Consider the following 18,336-nt stretch of genomic DNA (forward strand, 5'->3'; position numbering starts at 1 on the left):
AACATCCACATAAATCTGCTTTCTTATAGCTAGCTAGGTAGGTATAGGTATTGCTAATAATGATAATAATAATAATAATAATAATGATATTCTACTGCCTATTTATAAGTTTACTTTTTATTATATTACTTTTTTATATATATTTGAATCCTGACATCCCTATTTAGAACATGTAAACAAATGCAGGGTTAATCATTTAATATCGGAGAGAATATGGGGCAGGAAAATGTCCTTATAAAATATTTCTAAAACACTAATGTTGTTTGCCCAAGCTGGATCTTTATGGATGAACAGAATTACAACATCCAGCGGAGTCCATACCACCAGGTGGCATGTGCCAGCTCCCGTAAGGTACAGGTTGCCCTGAATTTGATGCCAGTAGTTGTGAGTCGGCTTCATTTTCAGTAGGCCAGTAACTTCATCCAGTTTGAGATAAAAGTCCTTTGCCTCTGCTGCCTGAATTATGGTCTTGTTTCTGGCTGCATAAGGACATTTCACCTCAATGATGCAGTCAGCAGATACTGTCCCATCTGGAGAGCCACCAAGCAGGCCACTGTCAGAGAGAAACACTCCGCTCTCCTGGATGGTCACACCAGTGCGCTTCATGTACTCTTCTTTAGCCTTTGGCTCATGAACGATTCCCCAATCACAAGCCTGGGGGTTGAAAGGGAATTTCATACACAATGGCATCACAAGGTGCTTTATAAAGGGAGAGAAGGAAAGAAATATCAGCCCAACCCTTGTAGTACAATCTTTGTTTACACTTGTTTGATTTAAAAATTACCCTAGGGTCTCTATGTGGGTTTTTTCTGCCACCAAAGGGTGATATGTAGAACTAATTGACAATAACCTTCACTGTATTTGAGAGTAAAAACATTTTTGGTGAAGAAACTTAATTGTACATAAATTTTGAATATGTGATAAAAAATAATGTAAACGGTCTAAAATACACTGTGGGCAAATTTACAACCCTTTCAAACCTAGTTTTGGCTGTTTAAAAGCCACAACCATTACAGCTGAAAAAACCTCTGATAAAAAAATTTGATCAACCTTTTTTCCCCAAACACTATTCATCAAGCTCAGACCTGATCAAAACAATTATTTTTTTGTTTTTAAATAATGGATTTTAACCTTGTGAATGCCTTTCATATGTGATTTCACTGCAGTGTCATGGTTGAATGAAAAATTGTGGTTATAATGGGAGTTGCTGGGGAGTATTACTTAAAATTTGATGCTGCAGAAAAAGTAATGTGCCAAAGCAGATGTTTTCACAAGTCTTTGGAAGATCCAGGAGTGTGATAGCATATAACAAATATAACTAAAGGATATGTTTTATTACAGTACCCAAGGGTTAAAAGAACTTTGTGTCCATCACTTACATGAGCTCCTTGCTTGAAGTTGTAATGACCAAGCAGCGTTTTGAATAATGAAGGAGGGTAAGAGTTCCTCTTCACTGCCGCCAACACAAGACCAAAGTTGCTGGCTGTAACTCTCTTCTTGCGATATGCCATCCTGTTATAAAGAAACACACAACAGTTAACCTCACAGTCACTAATGACTTTTAGTACACATGAAATCAATCGATCCTTGTATGTATTATTACCATAAGTCATTCTGAGTTTGCCCAACTGTGGCCCTCTCGATGGCTTCCTTTTGTTGTGGGCTCACAGCAAGGGATGAAAGGAGATGTTGAGCTTTGTCCTCACAATACCCGGAGTTGGCCAATATCCCATCAAAAGTTTTGACGTGATGGCAGGGGTCAAAAGTCTGTCCCAACAAATATCATTGAATCAGAATAACAACAATTAGATCCCTTCATGTCAACATTGTTCACAGACATACATATATTGAGTTGCCTTGTGTACGAAATGCGCGGTTTGAATAAAGTTAAAATTAAAGTCTGAACAGGTTTATGTCTGATTTGCAATTTAAATCTGTGGATATGTCAAACTAAATTTACCATCTTACTAGGGATATCGTCAATCTTTGTAACTGATTTAATGTTGTGTACATGTGAAGTTTCTGATAAAGCAGGACATGAAACAACAAAACACAAGTCAAACCTAACCCCTCATTTACACTGCACACCTGTGCGGTGCATTACGTCTGCGACAAGGTTTTATTCCGTCCTCCACGCGGTGCCAACTCACACCGGGAGCATATCAGAAGCGGAGCGACTGGATGCGTGAGACCACGTGATTTGCGTGTCCGACGTGTTTTTTCTGATTTTACGGTTTCTACCATATGTCTATGGTTTCTACCAAGGATATTGGTGTGAATACGTTTGGGAGTTTGCACAGGGTGTTTATTTTGAATATGACAATGTTTTTTTTATTTATTTATTTTGTATTTCCGGTGCGACTTGGACGCGCGTCCGTCAGAAATAGACTAGGCGCCTATATTTAGCGAAGCGGCGCGGAGAGCCGCTTCTGGGAAGCTTCTGAAACGCGCCGCGTCGCGGCCGGTGTAAACACAAGCATTGACTTGAATGGGCGCGATCAGCTCCGGTAGCCGTGTCGCAGCTGTAATGCGCTGCAGACGTGTGCGGTGTAAATGAGGGGTGAGGCAGTGCAGGAGGTTCTGGAGCTAATATCCAACCCAGACCTGTAAAACGGTCAAGCTGTGCCAGAGATGACGATGCCCATTCTCTGTCCTCCGGGGTGACAGGGCGTTTAATTCCAGCTGAAAAAATAGCATAAAGGATATGATGGTAACTGCTATCTAACCCAGGCTTAGATTTTACTATGAAAAGAAAACATATGGTCATTGTTTTTCCAATGATAACAAAACAGAAAGCATGACAGATATTTCCAAGTTACTCGAAGAACTAACCTTGTGATGTGGAAGGTGCAATCACAGACACTTTCTTGGCCGTGATTTGCTCTGTTTTGGGTGTCGTGGGCCTCTTCCACATACACTCGACATCCGTGCGGGTGAAGTTCTTCTCAGCCCAAATGAGGAGGGCTGCAACATGGTGGCACTTGGACCTCCCGATGGCACAAGAGCAAGAACTTGCCTTCACTTCCTGTCCCTCAACGTGTACCTGAGTGAAATCAACTTTGCTAACCCTCACAAAAAACTCTTAACAATGCTAAGAGGCAAAGCTTTGTAGTGCACTCTGTAAGCCTGCACTGCTAACTTTTTTTTATTATAGTATGTTTATTTTTTTATTGTTTATACTTTTTGCCCCCTGAAGTCTGGTAGTCACTGTATAAGATACCTCCTATATTTACTATTTAATTGTTCGTTTCCTGTCTATTCTGCACACCCTGAGTGTTTTCTTGAGAGCTGAATGTAACAAGTGAATTGTGAGATCAATAAAGGTTTTTCTTATCTTTGTGTTGCACTAGGTGGAGCCAACAACTAGTTAGGCCGGTGACACACTGGATGCGTGGCGTAAGCGTCTCAGCTGCGTGGCGTGTCCGTTTTTATTTCGGCTCCCATGTTAACCCCTCATTTACACTGCAAACGCCTGCGGTGCATTACGGCTGCGACAAGGTTTTATTCCGTCCTCCACGCGGTGCCAACTCACACCGGGAGCATTTCAGAAGCGGAGCAAGTGGATGCGCGAGACCACGTGATTTGCCCGTCCGACGTGTTTTTTCTTGATTTTTGGATTTCTACCATACAGTGGTTTCTACCAAGGATATTGGTGTGTAATACGTTTGGGAGTTTGCACAGGGTGTATATTTTGAATTTGACAATGTTTTCTTTTACTTTTAATTTGTATTTCCGGTGCGACTTGGACGCGCGTCCGTCAAAAATAGACTAGGCGCCTATATTTAGCGAAGCGGCGCGGAGAGCCGCTTCTGGGAAGCTTCTGAAACGCGCCGCGTCGCGGCCGGTGTAAACACAAGCATTGACTAGAATGGGCGCGATCAGCTCCGGTAGCCGTGTCGCAGCCGTAATGCGCCGCAGACGTGTGCGGTGTAACCCCTCATTTACACTGCAAACGTCTGCGGTGCATTACGTCTGCGACAAGGTTTTATTCCGTCCTCCATGCGGTGCCAACTCACACCAGGAGCATTACAGAAGCGGAGCGACTGGATGCGCGAGACCACGTGATTTGCCTGTCCGACGTGTTTTTTCTTGATGTTGGGGTTTCTATCATTTAGTCTATGGTTTCTACCAAGGATATTGGTGTGTAATACGTTTGGGAGTTTGCACAGGGTGTTTATTTTGAATTTGACAATGTTTTCTTTTACTTTTATTTTGTATTTCCGGTGCGACTTGGACGCGCGTCCGTCAAAAATAGACTAGGCGCCTATATTTAGCGAAGCGGCGCGGAGAGCCGCTTCTGGGAAGCTTCTGAAACGCGCCGCGTCGCGGTCGGTGTAAACACAAGCATTGACTAGAATGGGCGCGATCAGCTCCGGTAGCCGTGTCGCAGCCGTAATGCGCCGCAGACGTGTGCGGTGTAAATGAGGGGTAACAGGTTAGAGCTTGCACACTGCGTGCGTGACACGCGCGTCTCAGGCGCGGCTCGAGCCGCGCGGAAAACGCGTGCCTGCTAGAAATAGAACCGACGCCTATTTTTCACGCGACACGCAAGCGTCTTGGAAGCGTTTCCAGGCAAAATTGAATAGGAAAAGATGTTTATATGACATTTTGACACGAATACATATTAATAAATGTCATTTTGATGTTTGAAAGTGTCTTGGGTTTGACATAAATGCAAATATAAATGCAATTTAAAAAAATATTATCGATTTTCAAATACTGCACCTGTCAATATTCTATAGTCTATATTGCCGTCAACACTGCCGACGTTGTCTTTGCTGCTATATATTTATGTTTAACATGAAGTATAGGCCTTCCACAACTCTCTCCCCATGTCACCAATATGTCACCTAGCAGCAGCAGCGCCGCGTCAGACACGCTTCTGGTGTGCAAAGACATGGAAAACGCGATGCAGCCGCCACGCAGCTGACACGCAACAGAAACGCCACGCTCACGCCACGCATCCAGTGTGTCACCGGCCTTAGGTAACGTCTAATCTGTATTGGGCGAGCAATACTTTTCCAGAGTTTTAAGTTGTCAACAAACCATAGGTACTTATTCTAACATAGCTAAGTACAATAGTTAACGTTACACTTGTACAGTAAAGTTAGCTTGGTGGCCGACAGCCTTATGTTAGCGAGGTAACGGTAGCTACTAAAAACTTGTAACGTTTGAACCGTGACAAATGTACAATCTTTTTATGGTAAAGGGCGACAGCTTAATGTTTGATTAACAATTTGTTTTATGCTCATATAAAACAACAAAAGTCATAGAAATTTGTGCCATTTGACGAGTCACTCAAGAGTCGGGACCTCACCTCAACCTCGTAAACTTTACTTTTCATTGAAGCCTGTACTTTCCCTTTCAGACTTCCACCTGCCAGCACACTAACATTTACAACTCTGTTGGAGTTGTACGAGTTCAAACCCTTTTTCACGGACTTTGGGGTGTCCGCAAAATACGATGTCACCGTAAAAAAAGTGACCGGTTCCTTAGCTACTGCCATTGTGTTTACATTAGACGCAGCGGCTTGGACACGGAAGTGATGTCGTGACGTCACACTAGCCATCCCACTACATGACGTCACCAAAGTGTGGACTCTGAGGAAGTCATAGGAGTGTGCCATTTGGGACAGGGCCTGTTTTTCAAAATAACCATGTACGTGTAAACGGGGCCTCAGCTTCAGATCTGAACGCTCCGTTTTAAGGGGCGTGTCTGCTGTGAGACTGCAATGTAAACGCCCACTGCTGTGATTGGCTGACATGCTTGCATATGAAATAGCTATTATTACATGAACTCTCTCGAAAACTTTTACTACTTTTTTACTATTACAGCTATCGAGATTAACACATCATGAAAAGTATCGTTTAAAGCATTATATTTAAATCTATTCCATTTCCATCACATGAAAGGTTGCAGCATGATGAGCACTGACCGCACTGACTGAGCAGATGACAGACAGTCTGTTGATCGCGTGAATAAAGATCTTATCATTGCAACGCAATTTTTGCACTCTCACAAATGCTTACACCAAATCACAATGCAAACACGATGTGAATACACAGTAACAGCTTCGTTGTGTAGTGTAACAGTGTCATCATTTCATCACGAGTTTGGCAAGTGTCCAGATAAGCTCTCGCGGCTCGCGCTGTGCTGTTTGATTGACAGCTTGGGCGAATGGAAAGGGATCGTTCTTTGATCGCTTTCTGTATATAATTTAATAATTAGCCTAGTTATTATTTTTTTCATAATACTACGAGAAATTATGTGAAGTTGATCGTTTAGTCACTGATGCATAAACAGTATTTAACGATTTTAAGAGAAAGATATCTGAACTTGAATAATTACACATCGGAAATCACTGATCGCAGATCAGGCATTAGAATACACATGGTTACTTACATGTTGCTGGCAGATCCGTGTCGGGAAATTGTGCTGATTGACTGATTTAATAAAGTTTAACCATGCTGGAATCCGAAGGAAGCTTATGCAGACTGTCTTCTTGCACAACCAGGCACTGCACAATATTTAGTAAACCGCATGTTTATTGCTTGGAAGTAGCTCGATCCGGTTTAGCAATTATCATGTCCTATGTTATTTAGCATGTTTGGGCGAATCGGTGGGCGGGGCTAAACAGGCCGTGTTGAAGTAGGAGTTGATCTACTTTTGTGGAGGCGGTGTTTTATCCTCTTTGACGTCATTGTTCCCCACTTTGAAAAACGAGTCGTTTGCTGAGCCTGATGTCTATAAAAGCTTTTATTGGACTAACAAGGTAGTTTTCAGTTCTGAAACTTACAGGATATTATTATAGTAGGATGATCTCTTATATGTCAAAAGCTCAAGGAAAATTTGATTTCTCAGTTCATCACCCCTTTAAATTAGCCTAACTCTGTCTGTTTTACACGTTATTTTCAACAACCACATTATTGATGCGTCGTTAGATATAAGATTAACAGCGGTGCAAGTGTGCCAAACCATGTGTTGTTTTTTACCAAGAAATGTTACACCCCCTAGGAATTAGGGCTGCATGATATTGAAGAAAAATGCGACGTGATACCTAGGTAAATAATGCTTATAAAAAGAATTGCTTTAAAGGGATAGTTCACCCCAAAATAAAATTTCTGTCATTAATTACTCACCCTCATGTCGTTCCAAACCTGTAAGACCTTTGTTTATCTTCGTAACACAAATGAAGATATTTTTGATGAAATCCAAGAGCTGACCCCTACATAGACAGCATCGCAACAACCACTTTCAAGTCCCAGAAAGGTAGTAAAAACATTGCTAAAATAATCCATGTGGATCCAGTGCATATTATATTTTTTTATTTTTTACCTTTATCTGCCTTTCCTTCTCATCTTTCCTTCTACAACCCTTTTATTGACAGGGTAAGAGTGTTATTTTAACAATCAAATATTGCTTATTTGAGATGTCATCATACTAACTTAAGCAAATCGCAATGTAAATTTGATTTCGTTTTTAACATTGACATTTTTTTCTCTGTGCATATTTGTTTGTGTGCATGTTTGTTTGTGGACAGCTGTGCAGTCAATCTCTCATCCCCTTCTGCTGCCATACAGCTTCCCCAAACCCCTCCCCTTTCCTCAGGCACATCCAATCCAAAGGCAATTTCCCCTCTTTTCTGGACCGCCTTCTTCGTTGACCAACCTATCAGAACTATATATATTTGATAATATATGTCCATCCTATCCTCGGGTCATTTTGAGCCAAAATTAATTTTCTTTTCATTTTTAAAAATTGTGTTCATCGGAGTGGTACAAGACCATGTCAGCTTTGTCACAATTGAAATTGAAAAATACACACAAAAATACTGGATTCAAGAATTGTTTTGTGGTTGTAATAAAAATAGTAACAGACCCTTCCCTCGCAGGTCAATTTGAAAAAAATAAAAATAAAATGTTATAAAAATTAATGGGACCAATCATTTGCTCCATATAGACAGAGCTTTAAGGCCAACAAGCAATATTCATGAAATGCCATGTTGTTGTTTTTTTCCCCACACAAGGTCAGCAGAGACACCCAATGCATGATTTTTTTTAAACTGAATTCTGCATGTACTGCAGCTATTTTATATTTAAAGAATGTGCTTATAGTTAATTTCATTGTTAAAATATAGTAATTTAGAGATCAAAATAGTAAAAAAAAAGACGCATCAAAAATATTATTAGAATGTAACGACATAAGCTTTCTGGACAAAAAAAAAAGTGTAATTCTAATATTTCGGGTCATTTTGACTCATGAGGGAAGGGTGTGTAATTCAGACACGAGGAGAGTATAAAGGCTAAATGAAGAATGAAGTTGATTAAACTATTTGTCAGCTTCACATTTGACTCCAATATGTGTGCAACTGAAGTTTCTTAAAATACCTAACAAGGCAGCCAGGTTACAAATTAATTTAAGTTGAATCAGCTAGTTTATTTTTTGTGTACGTTGAAATTGGATGAAGGGCAAGTTATTGAAAATAATTTGGGCAAATTAATTAAGGTGTATAATTCCAAAACGCCGAACCTGTATTTTTTAAAATGCAGCATCACTGAAATATCAGGCAGAGTTGTACTGAGGCCACTATTTCACAAAGGGAAAAGGCAAAAAATAAATCAAATAAAATCTATAGAAGTTATAACTGATTTGACATCAGAGCCCAACCCTCATGAGTCACACACAAGAGTTACAGATGAAATATCTTAGCAACCCAATTCTGCAATCTGAAGTTTAATTATTTGTATTAAAGATTTGACCAAGACAGACATTCATTGTATTCATCCAAATATTCATTGTGATGCATTGCAAAACTAACTCTAACCCTATACCCTTACTGAGCTTTGACAGACACAAAAGCACAGTGCCTTTCTGCAATGCATGTTAGAGCTAAAGGGCTCTGCAGGTGGAGAGGGCTAGACTTTGTGACCAGAGATATTGGCTCAGGACAAGCTAGGAAAAACTCAGCTGTGATCTGAGGCAGTAAAAGTGACAGTGAGTTACAAATGTAACTAACAAATTTGTAGCTAACAAAATATAGTTACAAATAACATAATAAATATAACAAGTACAGATACTGTATAGTACAACTTTCTCTGTAGTCATGTTAAAATATATATAGTATAGAAACAAATATCTTATGACTTCAGGCCCTGTAGAGTCGTTCACTCCCACTCTGACAAAGAACAGGGGCTCCTGAATTCCTGTCCAGACTCATGGATCCATTTGTTCGCCACTGAAAAAAAAAAAAAAAAAACCAGCTAGAAAAATAAACTTAATGATTGTTAGCGTTAACGTTTAACGTTCAATCGTCCGCTTTCCTTTTCAAATTATTCATGACAAAATTGTTTTTCTCCTCAAACACAACTGCTATTAAAAAAACCCATGTAAAACACCCCATAGAGTGTGAATGTTTGGTTCAAGAACACCATAAAATAGAAAAAAAGGACAATAAAAATCTCTCACGAATTAGACAATTAGTTTAAAATAATTAGTATTTTGATAAAGCTACATACAGTATAGAATGTCTTATGAATCTGAAATGAATTTTAGATATTAATATACATTTATTTATTTATACAAAATATAAAAGGATAGGATACACAACAAAAGTTAAAATCATCAAATCATTATATTTTAGATTTATCTACCCATTTATTTAACAACTTACCCCATTTGTTACCCATTAACACAGGGCATCCAGCGTGCTGTGTATTCCAATTCACGTCACCATTTCTGTGGAGATTGTACCAAAGCATGGCTGAACCCTGCAAGAGCAGAGAGAGGATGCTGAAATTATTCTACTATAGAGTACTTACAATCTCCTTGTATAAATCACAGAATTGAGGGTTTACCTTTTTCGGATGCACTGCAACTCCAACTTTAGGAAACACAGTGGCGCCCCCCATCTCCACATCACTCATCTACAGCAACAAAATATTTATATGGATAGTACACACAGGTAATAAGAACTAGTAGAAATATTGTTTAATGCCATTAAGGCAAATTGTTTTTCTGACAGCTGCACTTACACTGCCAACTTACATAAATTAGGAATGTAGCAATCCTGTCATTCTCCTCCTCCTGTGAGGTCAAATATTCTTCAGTTAGTCTGAAACTATTTGACTGGTCAACATGTTATCAGCTCTCAATGACACAGAATACAGAGGTTACATTTGTACTATTAAAGCCTGCAAGAGAATTTGCTTTTTCGAGCCATTGGTTCCCCTATGCCAGGAATAGGCAACGTCGGTCCTGCAGAGTCGCTGCCCTGCACAGTTTAGCTCCAACCCAGAAGAAAGATTCACCTGCCTGTAGCCTTAGTAATCCTGAAGACACTGATTAGCTGGTTCAGGTGTGTTTGACTCGGGTTGGAGCTAAACTCTGCAGGACAGTGGCTCTCCAGGACCGACGTTTCCTTCCCCTCCCCTATGGGTATGTATTAGGCCCTAGCCGCCCTATTTCAAGAGACTTTTTAGTTTTGTTGTACATCATAAATCACAATCAAACCTCAAATGCAAATTTTGTAACAAATGTGTGATTACATGTATGTTGCCAACAAGTTAGATAGAAAAAGGACTACAGCAGTTGTCCGATAATAAATGACCTACACATTTTCCAATGACATTGGGTTGCAAGCCTTAACTCACATTCTTGTTCTGCACACAGGAATTAGTGTTGGTGTTATTTTCAAATATTATATTAGCCCATGTATAAAGAGGAATTCATTTTGTTTTCATTTCTTTTAATTTTATTTAAAATGACAAACATGCATACTCTATCCTCCAGGATTCTTGTATCTTAGCCTGTTGACTCTCAAAAAAGGGAATCTCTCTTGGTGATTTTTTTATTTTATTTTTCCATTTACTTTTCAAACTGGACACAGGAGGTTTGTGCTGGTATGCAAGTAAAATAATGCCAAATGTTTTTTTAAACAAAAAAGCTTAATTAAGCTTAACTAATTGACAAGAAAGTGCATTGCATTAATCGTGTTTGCATTTTAAGGCATTGTATTTTTAGGGCTTGTATTTTTATGGGCTGAAATTCAACATGAATGTTAAGGAAAACTAGAGCAACAGTTAGAGAGAGTCAGTCATTCCTTCATAAAAACGGATTTACAGAAATGGAACAAGCGGTAAAGTATTTGTGATGATTATCAGGGCCAGTATATATATGGAACTAATACAGTGATATAAAAGACCAAACTCGCATATTATTGGGAAAGTAGACTATACTATATAGGTCACAGGCAAGCAGATGGCCTCAGAATATGAACATAACATGCAAAGTTTCACGCTAAGTGTTTCCTAGTGATATACTGGCATAAAGTTGCCTTGACAATGACATTGAATGTTTGATATTTGATTGATATTTGATTTTATCTACATTTAGGGACCGTCTCTGAAGTTACATACGACATTGGTAGTATTTGAAGAGAATGACTTACAGCCATAAAACCAACTGTAAAGTGTTTGTGTAGGTGTCAGGCATGATGCACACCTTTTAGATTTTTAATAAAATAAACTGTCAAATCATGTGTAAATATTGCTATTTTTACAGTTGATTTTATCTTCAAATGCTATTGAAGTTAGAAATGTGCATACCCATGTCGTATGTAACTTTAGAGACGGTCCCTAAATTAGCAAATATCGAACATCCAGTGTCAAGCTAACTTTATGCAAATGTGAAATGTTTTGAATTTAAATATTCACAGCCTACATATACAACCATGTTGGATTTCAGCCAATAAAAATGCAAGCCCTAAAAATACAATGCATTAAAATGCAAGCACGGTTAATGCAATGCATTTTTTTTCCCAGTAGTACAATTCAACAAGCTTTATGTTTCAAAAACATATGGCATTATTTTACTTCCATATTATGGCAATTCAATTGATTTTGTTTATTTTATTTATTTTAAGTGAATCATTTAATTTATTTAATTAATTTATTACTCCTAAATCCAAAACTGCCAAAGCCCATTAGAAATTCCTGAGGGAACCAATGACAAATTCTGTGTTGGTTTACACAATTGATGTAATGTCTGTACAGTGAACTTACCAATGCATCAACATGCGGTTCATATCTTCCACCAATCCCATAATTCTGAACCTGGAAAATGATTGCATCACTTATGAATCCTTATTTAAATGGAAATATACTGATATACTATAAGCTCCCAAAGCTTATACTGTATGCCATTCCTTGGCCAGGGATACTGAAAAGCAGAGCAAACCAATGTTCTCTGCAAAGTATGGGGTTTCTTTCTTTCTTCCTCTGTTTAGTTAATTAGGCAGTGTGCAATGTCCATGTTTACTGCAAGGCATAGCTGGAATTAAAGAAAATATATGCTACCTGTGCATGAATCATGATCGTATGCTTTCTTTCTTACTGTGACGTACAAGCAGTAGTTCAGCTGTTTCCATGGAGAGTCCCGTAACATCTGCAATCCTCTGACTGACACCAGCTTCCACAGGGTTATTACGCAGAAAAACACTGAAAATAAAAGTGATGATTTTTCTTTGCATAATAAACCAAAATGGTTTATTGACCAAACATAATGTAAGGTTATGACAGAACTTTCATTTTTTGGGTGAACTATGCCATTAATAAGGTGATTTTAATAAATATTTACTATACCTTTGAGAAACACGGTAAACTGAGACTCTACCTTCTCCATCTTCATAAATCTCCGATCTAGAAAGCTGTAGGCAACAAATCGGAATGAACTGTCAAGTATAAATTTATGTTTATGGCTAAAAGTATGTGAACACCCAAACACACACTTATTGCTTTCTGAGCATTTGGTTTCAAAATCATTGGCTCTGATTTTGGAAGATGAGGCCTGCATGCCGGCACTTAGAGCTCCAATTTATCCCAAATCTGAGCTTTCTATAGATCAGCCAAGTTCTTCCACACAGACCTCAATGAATCACTTTCATATGGACCTCACATGAAGCAAACAATTCTTCACACATGAAGTCTCTACAAACAAGGTTTAAATTTTAATTTGTACATTAACTTTCAATGTACAAACGTTGACATTTGACTGGTCAGAAATTATAAGATTGATTTTATTCTATTCAATCCATAGTTTTAGATTTCTCTTAATGTTTACACATCAGCTGGGGAGTAGAAAGTAGATATATTGTCAACTTTAAAACAACTTAACAAATGTGTGTAAATCAATGAAAATAAATAGCTGGCTCTATATTTTAGGAGAAGGGTCCATGGCAAGGGGTTCATCATATTTTTGAAAAAGTTTGAAACCCACCAATCTAGAATGAACTGAAGACTTGTCTTCACTGGAATTAAGGAGCCAAGCAAACATTTTCATTTGAAATGGATGTCAACATACATTTGCCCATTGAATAGTATAATAATAATAATACACCATTAACACTATAACAAGAAATAACATTTTAAACATACTGACAATAACAACAAAAATATATGTTGTTGTTGGTTGGTGTGTGTGTGTGTGTGTGTGTGTGTGTGTGGGGGGGGGGGGGGGCTATGTATTAGGGATGGGCATTCGATTAAATTTTCTTAGTCGATCGTCGGGAGAATTAACGATCGACTATCGATTAATCATTAATATTTTTATGTTGAAATTCATTATTTCTTCAACTTTTTATAAATTAAAAATGCAATGAAAATACAAAAATACAGTTTGTTTGTATGTCATGTTATAGCCAGATATGACGGCGTTACTGGAACACGCATCACCACAGATGAGCATCTATTCAAGCCAACGTGCAAACTATCGCAAATCAAAGTGAAAGTCATTCATCAAAACACAATCATCTTCATTAAAAGTAAAGAACCGAAATGATCTTACCAGGGCTGTTGCCGCAATATTGTTGCAGTCTTTGATTTAGAAATTTTCGCTGATGATCAATAAAATGCAGCTCATATCAGTTGCTTTCGGACGTGCAACAATTTAAAAATGTAGCGCGGGATTTCAAGATCGGATTTATATCCGTTTTGCAAAAACACATTTATATGACCGGGTGTAAATGGAATCGTTTTGATAAATCAGATAGCTATCCGATCTGAGAAAACGCATTTAGTTCCCATAGAACTTCTGCACCAGTCCACTGATTTCTGTTGAGAAAGATAAGCATGTTGACATGATCTGGGATCAGATGCGACCGCAACCTGGTGACAGCCAGTCCAGCCGCCGAAAACACCCGCTCTGAGGGGAATGACGTTGCCGGGATGCACAGGTACCTCCGCGCTAAAATCAATTCCATTGCTTCAAGACTCACGCAACGCAACCTGCATTAGATTAATCGATAACAAATAAACGTGATCGACGAAATTCTTAACGATCGATTATCGATCGTCGATTAATTATGCCCATCCCTACTATGTATACAGTATACATATACAAAATGTATACTGCACAAACTGTAAAAAATACAGTTTGTGCAGTATAAACAAATCATGTCTATAGAAAGTCATGGAAAACATGGAAACCCAACGTGTATGTGTGTGTGTGTGTGTGTGTGTGTGTGTGTGTGTGTGTGTGTGTTCTATAGTCACTTTAGGTCTGGAGATATTCTTCAGGATCTCCATCTCTCTGTCTGATATAATGTCATGATATCTGATGATGCGAGGCTCGTCCCACTCCACTTCCTCTTTCACTGGTGCGTACATCAGTCTGGGGTTTCCTCCACCTGTGCTGTACCTACAGGACAGCGCCCTCTGTCTCATGGAGATCTGATTTGATTAAATATAATAACCTTCCAATCAACACACAAAGCTTTACAATGACTGTTTGTAATTTCATGTCAAATAATGATTTAAATTTTAGCACTTGCCCTCTCGTCAACCTCTCCTCTGCACAGTGCCTCATAGTTACTTGACTCTGTGTTCAGTGGAAATATGTCTGGGTTGCTCTGTAAGTGAAGGAGTCTGTTCAGCTGAACTCTGGCTTCATCATTACTTGGATCTGAGGCAAAGATGTTTATGACTTGAATCACAACAATTTAGCAAAATTGTCTGCCAAACTCAAATGTAAAAATATTAAAATTAAATGAAGGACAGCATGACCTCACACAGATTGAGAAGCTGTTGGCTGAAGTAGATTGCCACAGACAGGCTGCCGAAATGATAGACTGATGAACTAAGGAAACGCAGCAACTCTTCCTCAGTAGTGGTTGAGTATTCTGTTAATCTGTCCAGACTGTACAGAAACCAGAGAAAGGCATGCTGGAATTTGTCCTCGTGATAAGCGACCAACCCTACATTGAAAGCTTCATCTGCATTTAGAGATGTTTCTGCGAAATGTGAAATAAAATCATATATCAGATTGGAAAGTGAAACTCTCAGTGAAACTGCATTGGTGCAAAACTGCAGGACAGTTTACCCTTTGTGATGTCTTCTGGGTGGAGTTTGTAGATCTCTTGCAGTTTGATCAGTCCTGAAGCTGCACCATCCAAGTCCTCCAGCTGTGGGATCTTTGAGTCCAACTCATTCTGATACTCTTCACACTGAGTAAGATTCGGCTGAATATGTTTTTCAATATAGATTAAATCATTTCTCATCTGTCTGAGGAGTCTGTAAGCTGCCACAGGGTCTCTCACAGCTTCCTCTGGGTTCTCAGAGTCGGAGTATGAAAGCAGAAGATTCGGAAGATCACTGGATGAAGACAGGGGTTCATCAAAAGTTGGTAAAATCCTGTAGAAGATTTATTTAACATAATAGTTAATCTAAAATCATATGTAATTGTTAAACATCCATTCCAAAATGGAATGCTTTTTAATGATAATGATAATAATAATAATAATAATAATAAAAACACATTAATCAAGTAGTTTAATGGTATATTGGGAATAATGAAAGTGTTTTCACCTCTTCATTGTCTCTACATTCTCAGCATCGACACACTGACTGAAGAGCTTCAGAAGGTCTTTCGTCTTCCCATATAGCTGTGCAATTTGATCTATAAAACAATCTGCACTTTATTGTAAAAAGGGATTTGATTAATTTTATACATCGTAACAGTTATAATGAAAAAGGTGTATTAGGTAAGAAGCCAAAAAGAGAGTTAATAATGAAGAGTTAAAAAATGAAATGGAGTAACTATAATGTTATGGCATGAGTGCATCAGTGTTAAAATTATGACAAAAACTGTGGGACAATTGGTCACTTTTGGTGAAAATTTTTACAGATGAAAACATACAATCAACCTTGTCATGACAACAGTGTAAAAAAACAGTTGGAGAAATATGGACAAAAACACGTAAAACATTAAATTATTACGAATAAAAAAACAATATAATATAATGAATTGATATTGAACTGAAACATTAAAGGGGTGATGAACTGAGAAATCAAATTTTCCTTGAGCTTTTGACATATAAGAGATCATCATACTATAATAATATCCTGTAAGTTTCAGAACTGAAAACTACCTTGTTAGTCCAATAAAAGCTTTTATAGACATCAGGCTCAGCAAACGACTCATTTTTCAAAGTGGGGAACAATGACGTCAAAGAGGATAAAACACCGCCTCCACAAAAGAAGATCAACGCCTACTTCAACACGGCCTGTTTAGCCCCGCCCACCGATTCGCCCAAACATGCTAAATAACATAGGACATGATAATTGCTAAACCGGATCGAGCTACTTCCAAGCAATAAACATGCGGTTTACAAAATATTGTGCAGCGCCTGTTTGTGGAAGAAGACAGTCTGCATTAAGCTTCCTTAGGATTCCAGCATGGTTAAACTTTATTAAATCAGTGAGTCGATCACAATTTCCCGACACGGATCTGCCAGCAACATGTAAGTAACCATGTGTACTCTAATGCCTGATCTGCGATCAGTGATTTCTGATGTGTAATTATTCAAGTTCAGATATCTTTCTCTTAAAATCGTTCAATACTGTTTATGCATCAGTGACTAAACGATCAACTTCACATAATTTCTCGTAGTATTATGAAAATAATCTTTTTTAAACTGTTATTAAATTAACGTACAGAAAGCGATCAAAGAACGATCCCTTTCCATTCGCCCAAGCTGTCAATCAAACAGCACAGCGCGAGCCGCGAGAGCTTATCTGGACACTTACCAAACTCGTGATGAAATAATGACACTGTTACACTACACAACGAAGCTCTTACTGTGTATTCACATCGTGTTTGCATTGTGATTTGGTGTAAGCATTTGTGAGAGTGCAAAAATTGCGTTGCAATGATAAGATCTTTATTCACGCGATCAACAGACTGTCTGTCATCTGCTCAGTGCTCATCATGCTGCAACCTTTCATGTGATGGAATAGATTTAAATATAATGCTTTAAACGATACTTTTCACGATTTGTTATCTCGATAGCTGTAATAGTAAAAACGAAGTAAAAGTTTTCGAGAGAGTTCATGTAATACTAGCTATTTCATATGCAAGCATGTCAGCCAATCACAGCAGTGGGCGATTGCACTGCAGTCTCACAGCAGACACGCCCCTTAAAACGGAGCGTTCAAATCTGAGGCAGAAATCAGGCTTGGAAAAATGGCTTTTATTTATAAATTATGACAATTTTTGATGTAAAAATCATACTAACATTATAAGGGCACCCCAGGCAACATTATAAAATAATAAAACAATCCAGTTCATGACCCCTTTAACCTGTTGATGAGTAGAATTCATATCCAGCATCAGCACACACAATCCAAAAACACAATATAAACACTGTCAGTTCCTTTACTGCCATTAGCAGACCTTCAGTATCTCAAAATGCAACTTGTATCTGTCTGATTCTGTATCTTGCAGTGAAATTGATCTTAAATAGGCTACCAAGTTCCGTCATGAAACTCTAGATGGCGCATGCTGATAGGTCCTTCCCTTAATTTGGCAGCTATCACATCGTTATCTGATTGGTTTCTGTTGCATCAGCGGCCAATGGGCTGCGGCTCAACATTAAAAAAAATAGTGTTTACTTAGTAGCGGCAGAGAATGTCTAATATGGCGGGCTCTGGTAGCGGTGTAGGCTACCCATATACTGTCTATGAGTGCACCGGTTGTAGCCTACTACTATACTCGCTGTTGCGTGGTTTCAGAAATCATTCGAAATCAACACAAGTGAGCGCTTTTTACTCCATCTCTGTGCATATTGCGTGGTTTGCAATTAATTCATAAATGAGCAATCATACGTTTAAATTAAGCATCATGTTTAACCATCTTGTGGAGTGATTGGAGCTGCAGCGTTTACGTAATTGTGTTTGCAGCAGCAAACGATAAGGCTTGGGCGTCGTGACGTCATACTTGGCGTGGCGGCCGGCCATGTTGATGGCCTCGCGAATGTAGCAACATACAGCAAGTCGAACGAGGAAA

At 38.6% G+C, this 18,336-nt stretch overlaps 2 protein-coding genes across 6 annotated transcripts; both read right to left on the reverse strand.

Annotated features, from left to right (window-relative positions):
- Window positions 1-53: 53 nt before the first annotated feature.
- Window positions 54-2,802, reverse strand: LOC308696412 (uncharacterized protein). 2 transcript variants are annotated; one of them, XM_081375143.1, is made up of 4 exons: window positions 2,605-2,802; window positions 1,604-1,767; window positions 1,380-1,512; window positions 54-654 (listed from the first exon to the last, which is right to left on the reverse strand). In XM_081375143.1, the coding sequence occupies exons 1-4, from the start codon at window positions 2,695-2,697 to the stop codon at window positions 193-195; spliced, it is 852 nt and encodes a 283-aa protein (XP_081231269.1). In that variant the 5' UTR covers window positions 2,698-2,802; the 3' UTR covers window positions 54-192. The 2 variants fall into 2 exon arrangements, with proteins under 2 accessions (XP_081231269.1, XP_081231268.1); XM_081375142.1 differs by having other exon boundaries at window positions 54-699.
- A 5,342-nt stretch (window positions 2,803-8,144) lies between these two features.
- LOC308696406 (prolyl 4-hydroxylase subunit alpha-2-like) lies at window positions 8,145-18,008 on the reverse strand. Of its 4 annotated transcripts, none has more exons than XM_081375129.1 (13): window positions 17,632-18,008; window positions 15,858-15,948; window positions 15,373-15,683; window positions 15,062-15,283; window positions 14,825-14,955; window positions 14,547-14,723; window positions 12,639-12,703; window positions 12,401-12,494; window positions 12,060-12,110; window positions 10,045-10,083; window positions 9,855-9,923; window positions 9,671-9,767; window positions 8,145-9,235 (listed from the first exon to the last, which is right to left on the reverse strand). In XM_081375129.1, exons 1-13 carry the CDS (start codon window positions 17,714-17,716, stop codon window positions 9,165-9,167), a joined length of 1,503 nt encoding a protein of 500 aa, XP_081231255.1. In that variant the 5' UTR covers window positions 17,717-18,008; the 3' UTR covers window positions 8,145-9,164. The 4 variants fall into 4 exon arrangements, with proteins under 4 accessions (XP_081231255.1, XP_081231257.1, XP_081231256.1 ...); XM_081375131.1 differs by having other exon boundaries at window positions 8,479-9,235; window positions 15,373-15,644; XM_081375130.1 differs by having other exon boundaries at window positions 8,720-9,235; window positions 15,373-15,644; window positions 15,858-15,960.
- Between the last annotated feature and the right edge of the window lie 328 nt (window positions 18,009-18,336).

The sequence above is a fragment of the Scardinius erythrophthalmus genome, assembly GCF_964197995.2.
Source record: "Scardinius erythrophthalmus genome assembly, chromosome: 9".
Taxonomy (NCBI): domain Eukaryota; kingdom Metazoa; phylum Chordata; class Actinopteri; order Cypriniformes; family Leuciscidae; genus Scardinius; species Scardinius erythrophthalmus.

Coding starts and splice junctions, on each gene's coding strand:
- LOC308696412 (XM_081375142.1), bottom strand. CDS start 2,697: ATGCTATTTTTTCAGCTGGAATTAAACGCCCTGTCACCCCGGAGGACA. Junction 1,513..1,603: donor CAAACTCAGAATGACTTATG/GTAATAATACAT, acceptor TCTTTATAACAG/GATGGCATATCGCAAGAAGA. Junction 700..1,379: donor ACTTCAAGCAAGGAGCTCAT/GTAAGTGATGGA, acceptor CCCTTTATAAAG/CACCTTGTGATGCCATTGTG.
- LOC308696406 (XM_081375128.1), bottom strand. CDS start 17,716: ATGGCAGTAAAGGAACTGACAGTGTTTATATTGTGTTTTTGGATTGTG. Junction 12,704..14,546: donor AGAATATCTCCAGACCTAAA/GTGACTATAGAA, acceptor TGTTGCCTACAG/CTTTCTAGATCGGAGATTTA. Junction 10,084..12,059: donor AACCGCATGTTGATGCATTG/GTAAGTTCACTG, acceptor TTGACCTCACAG/GAGGAGGAGAATGACAGGAT.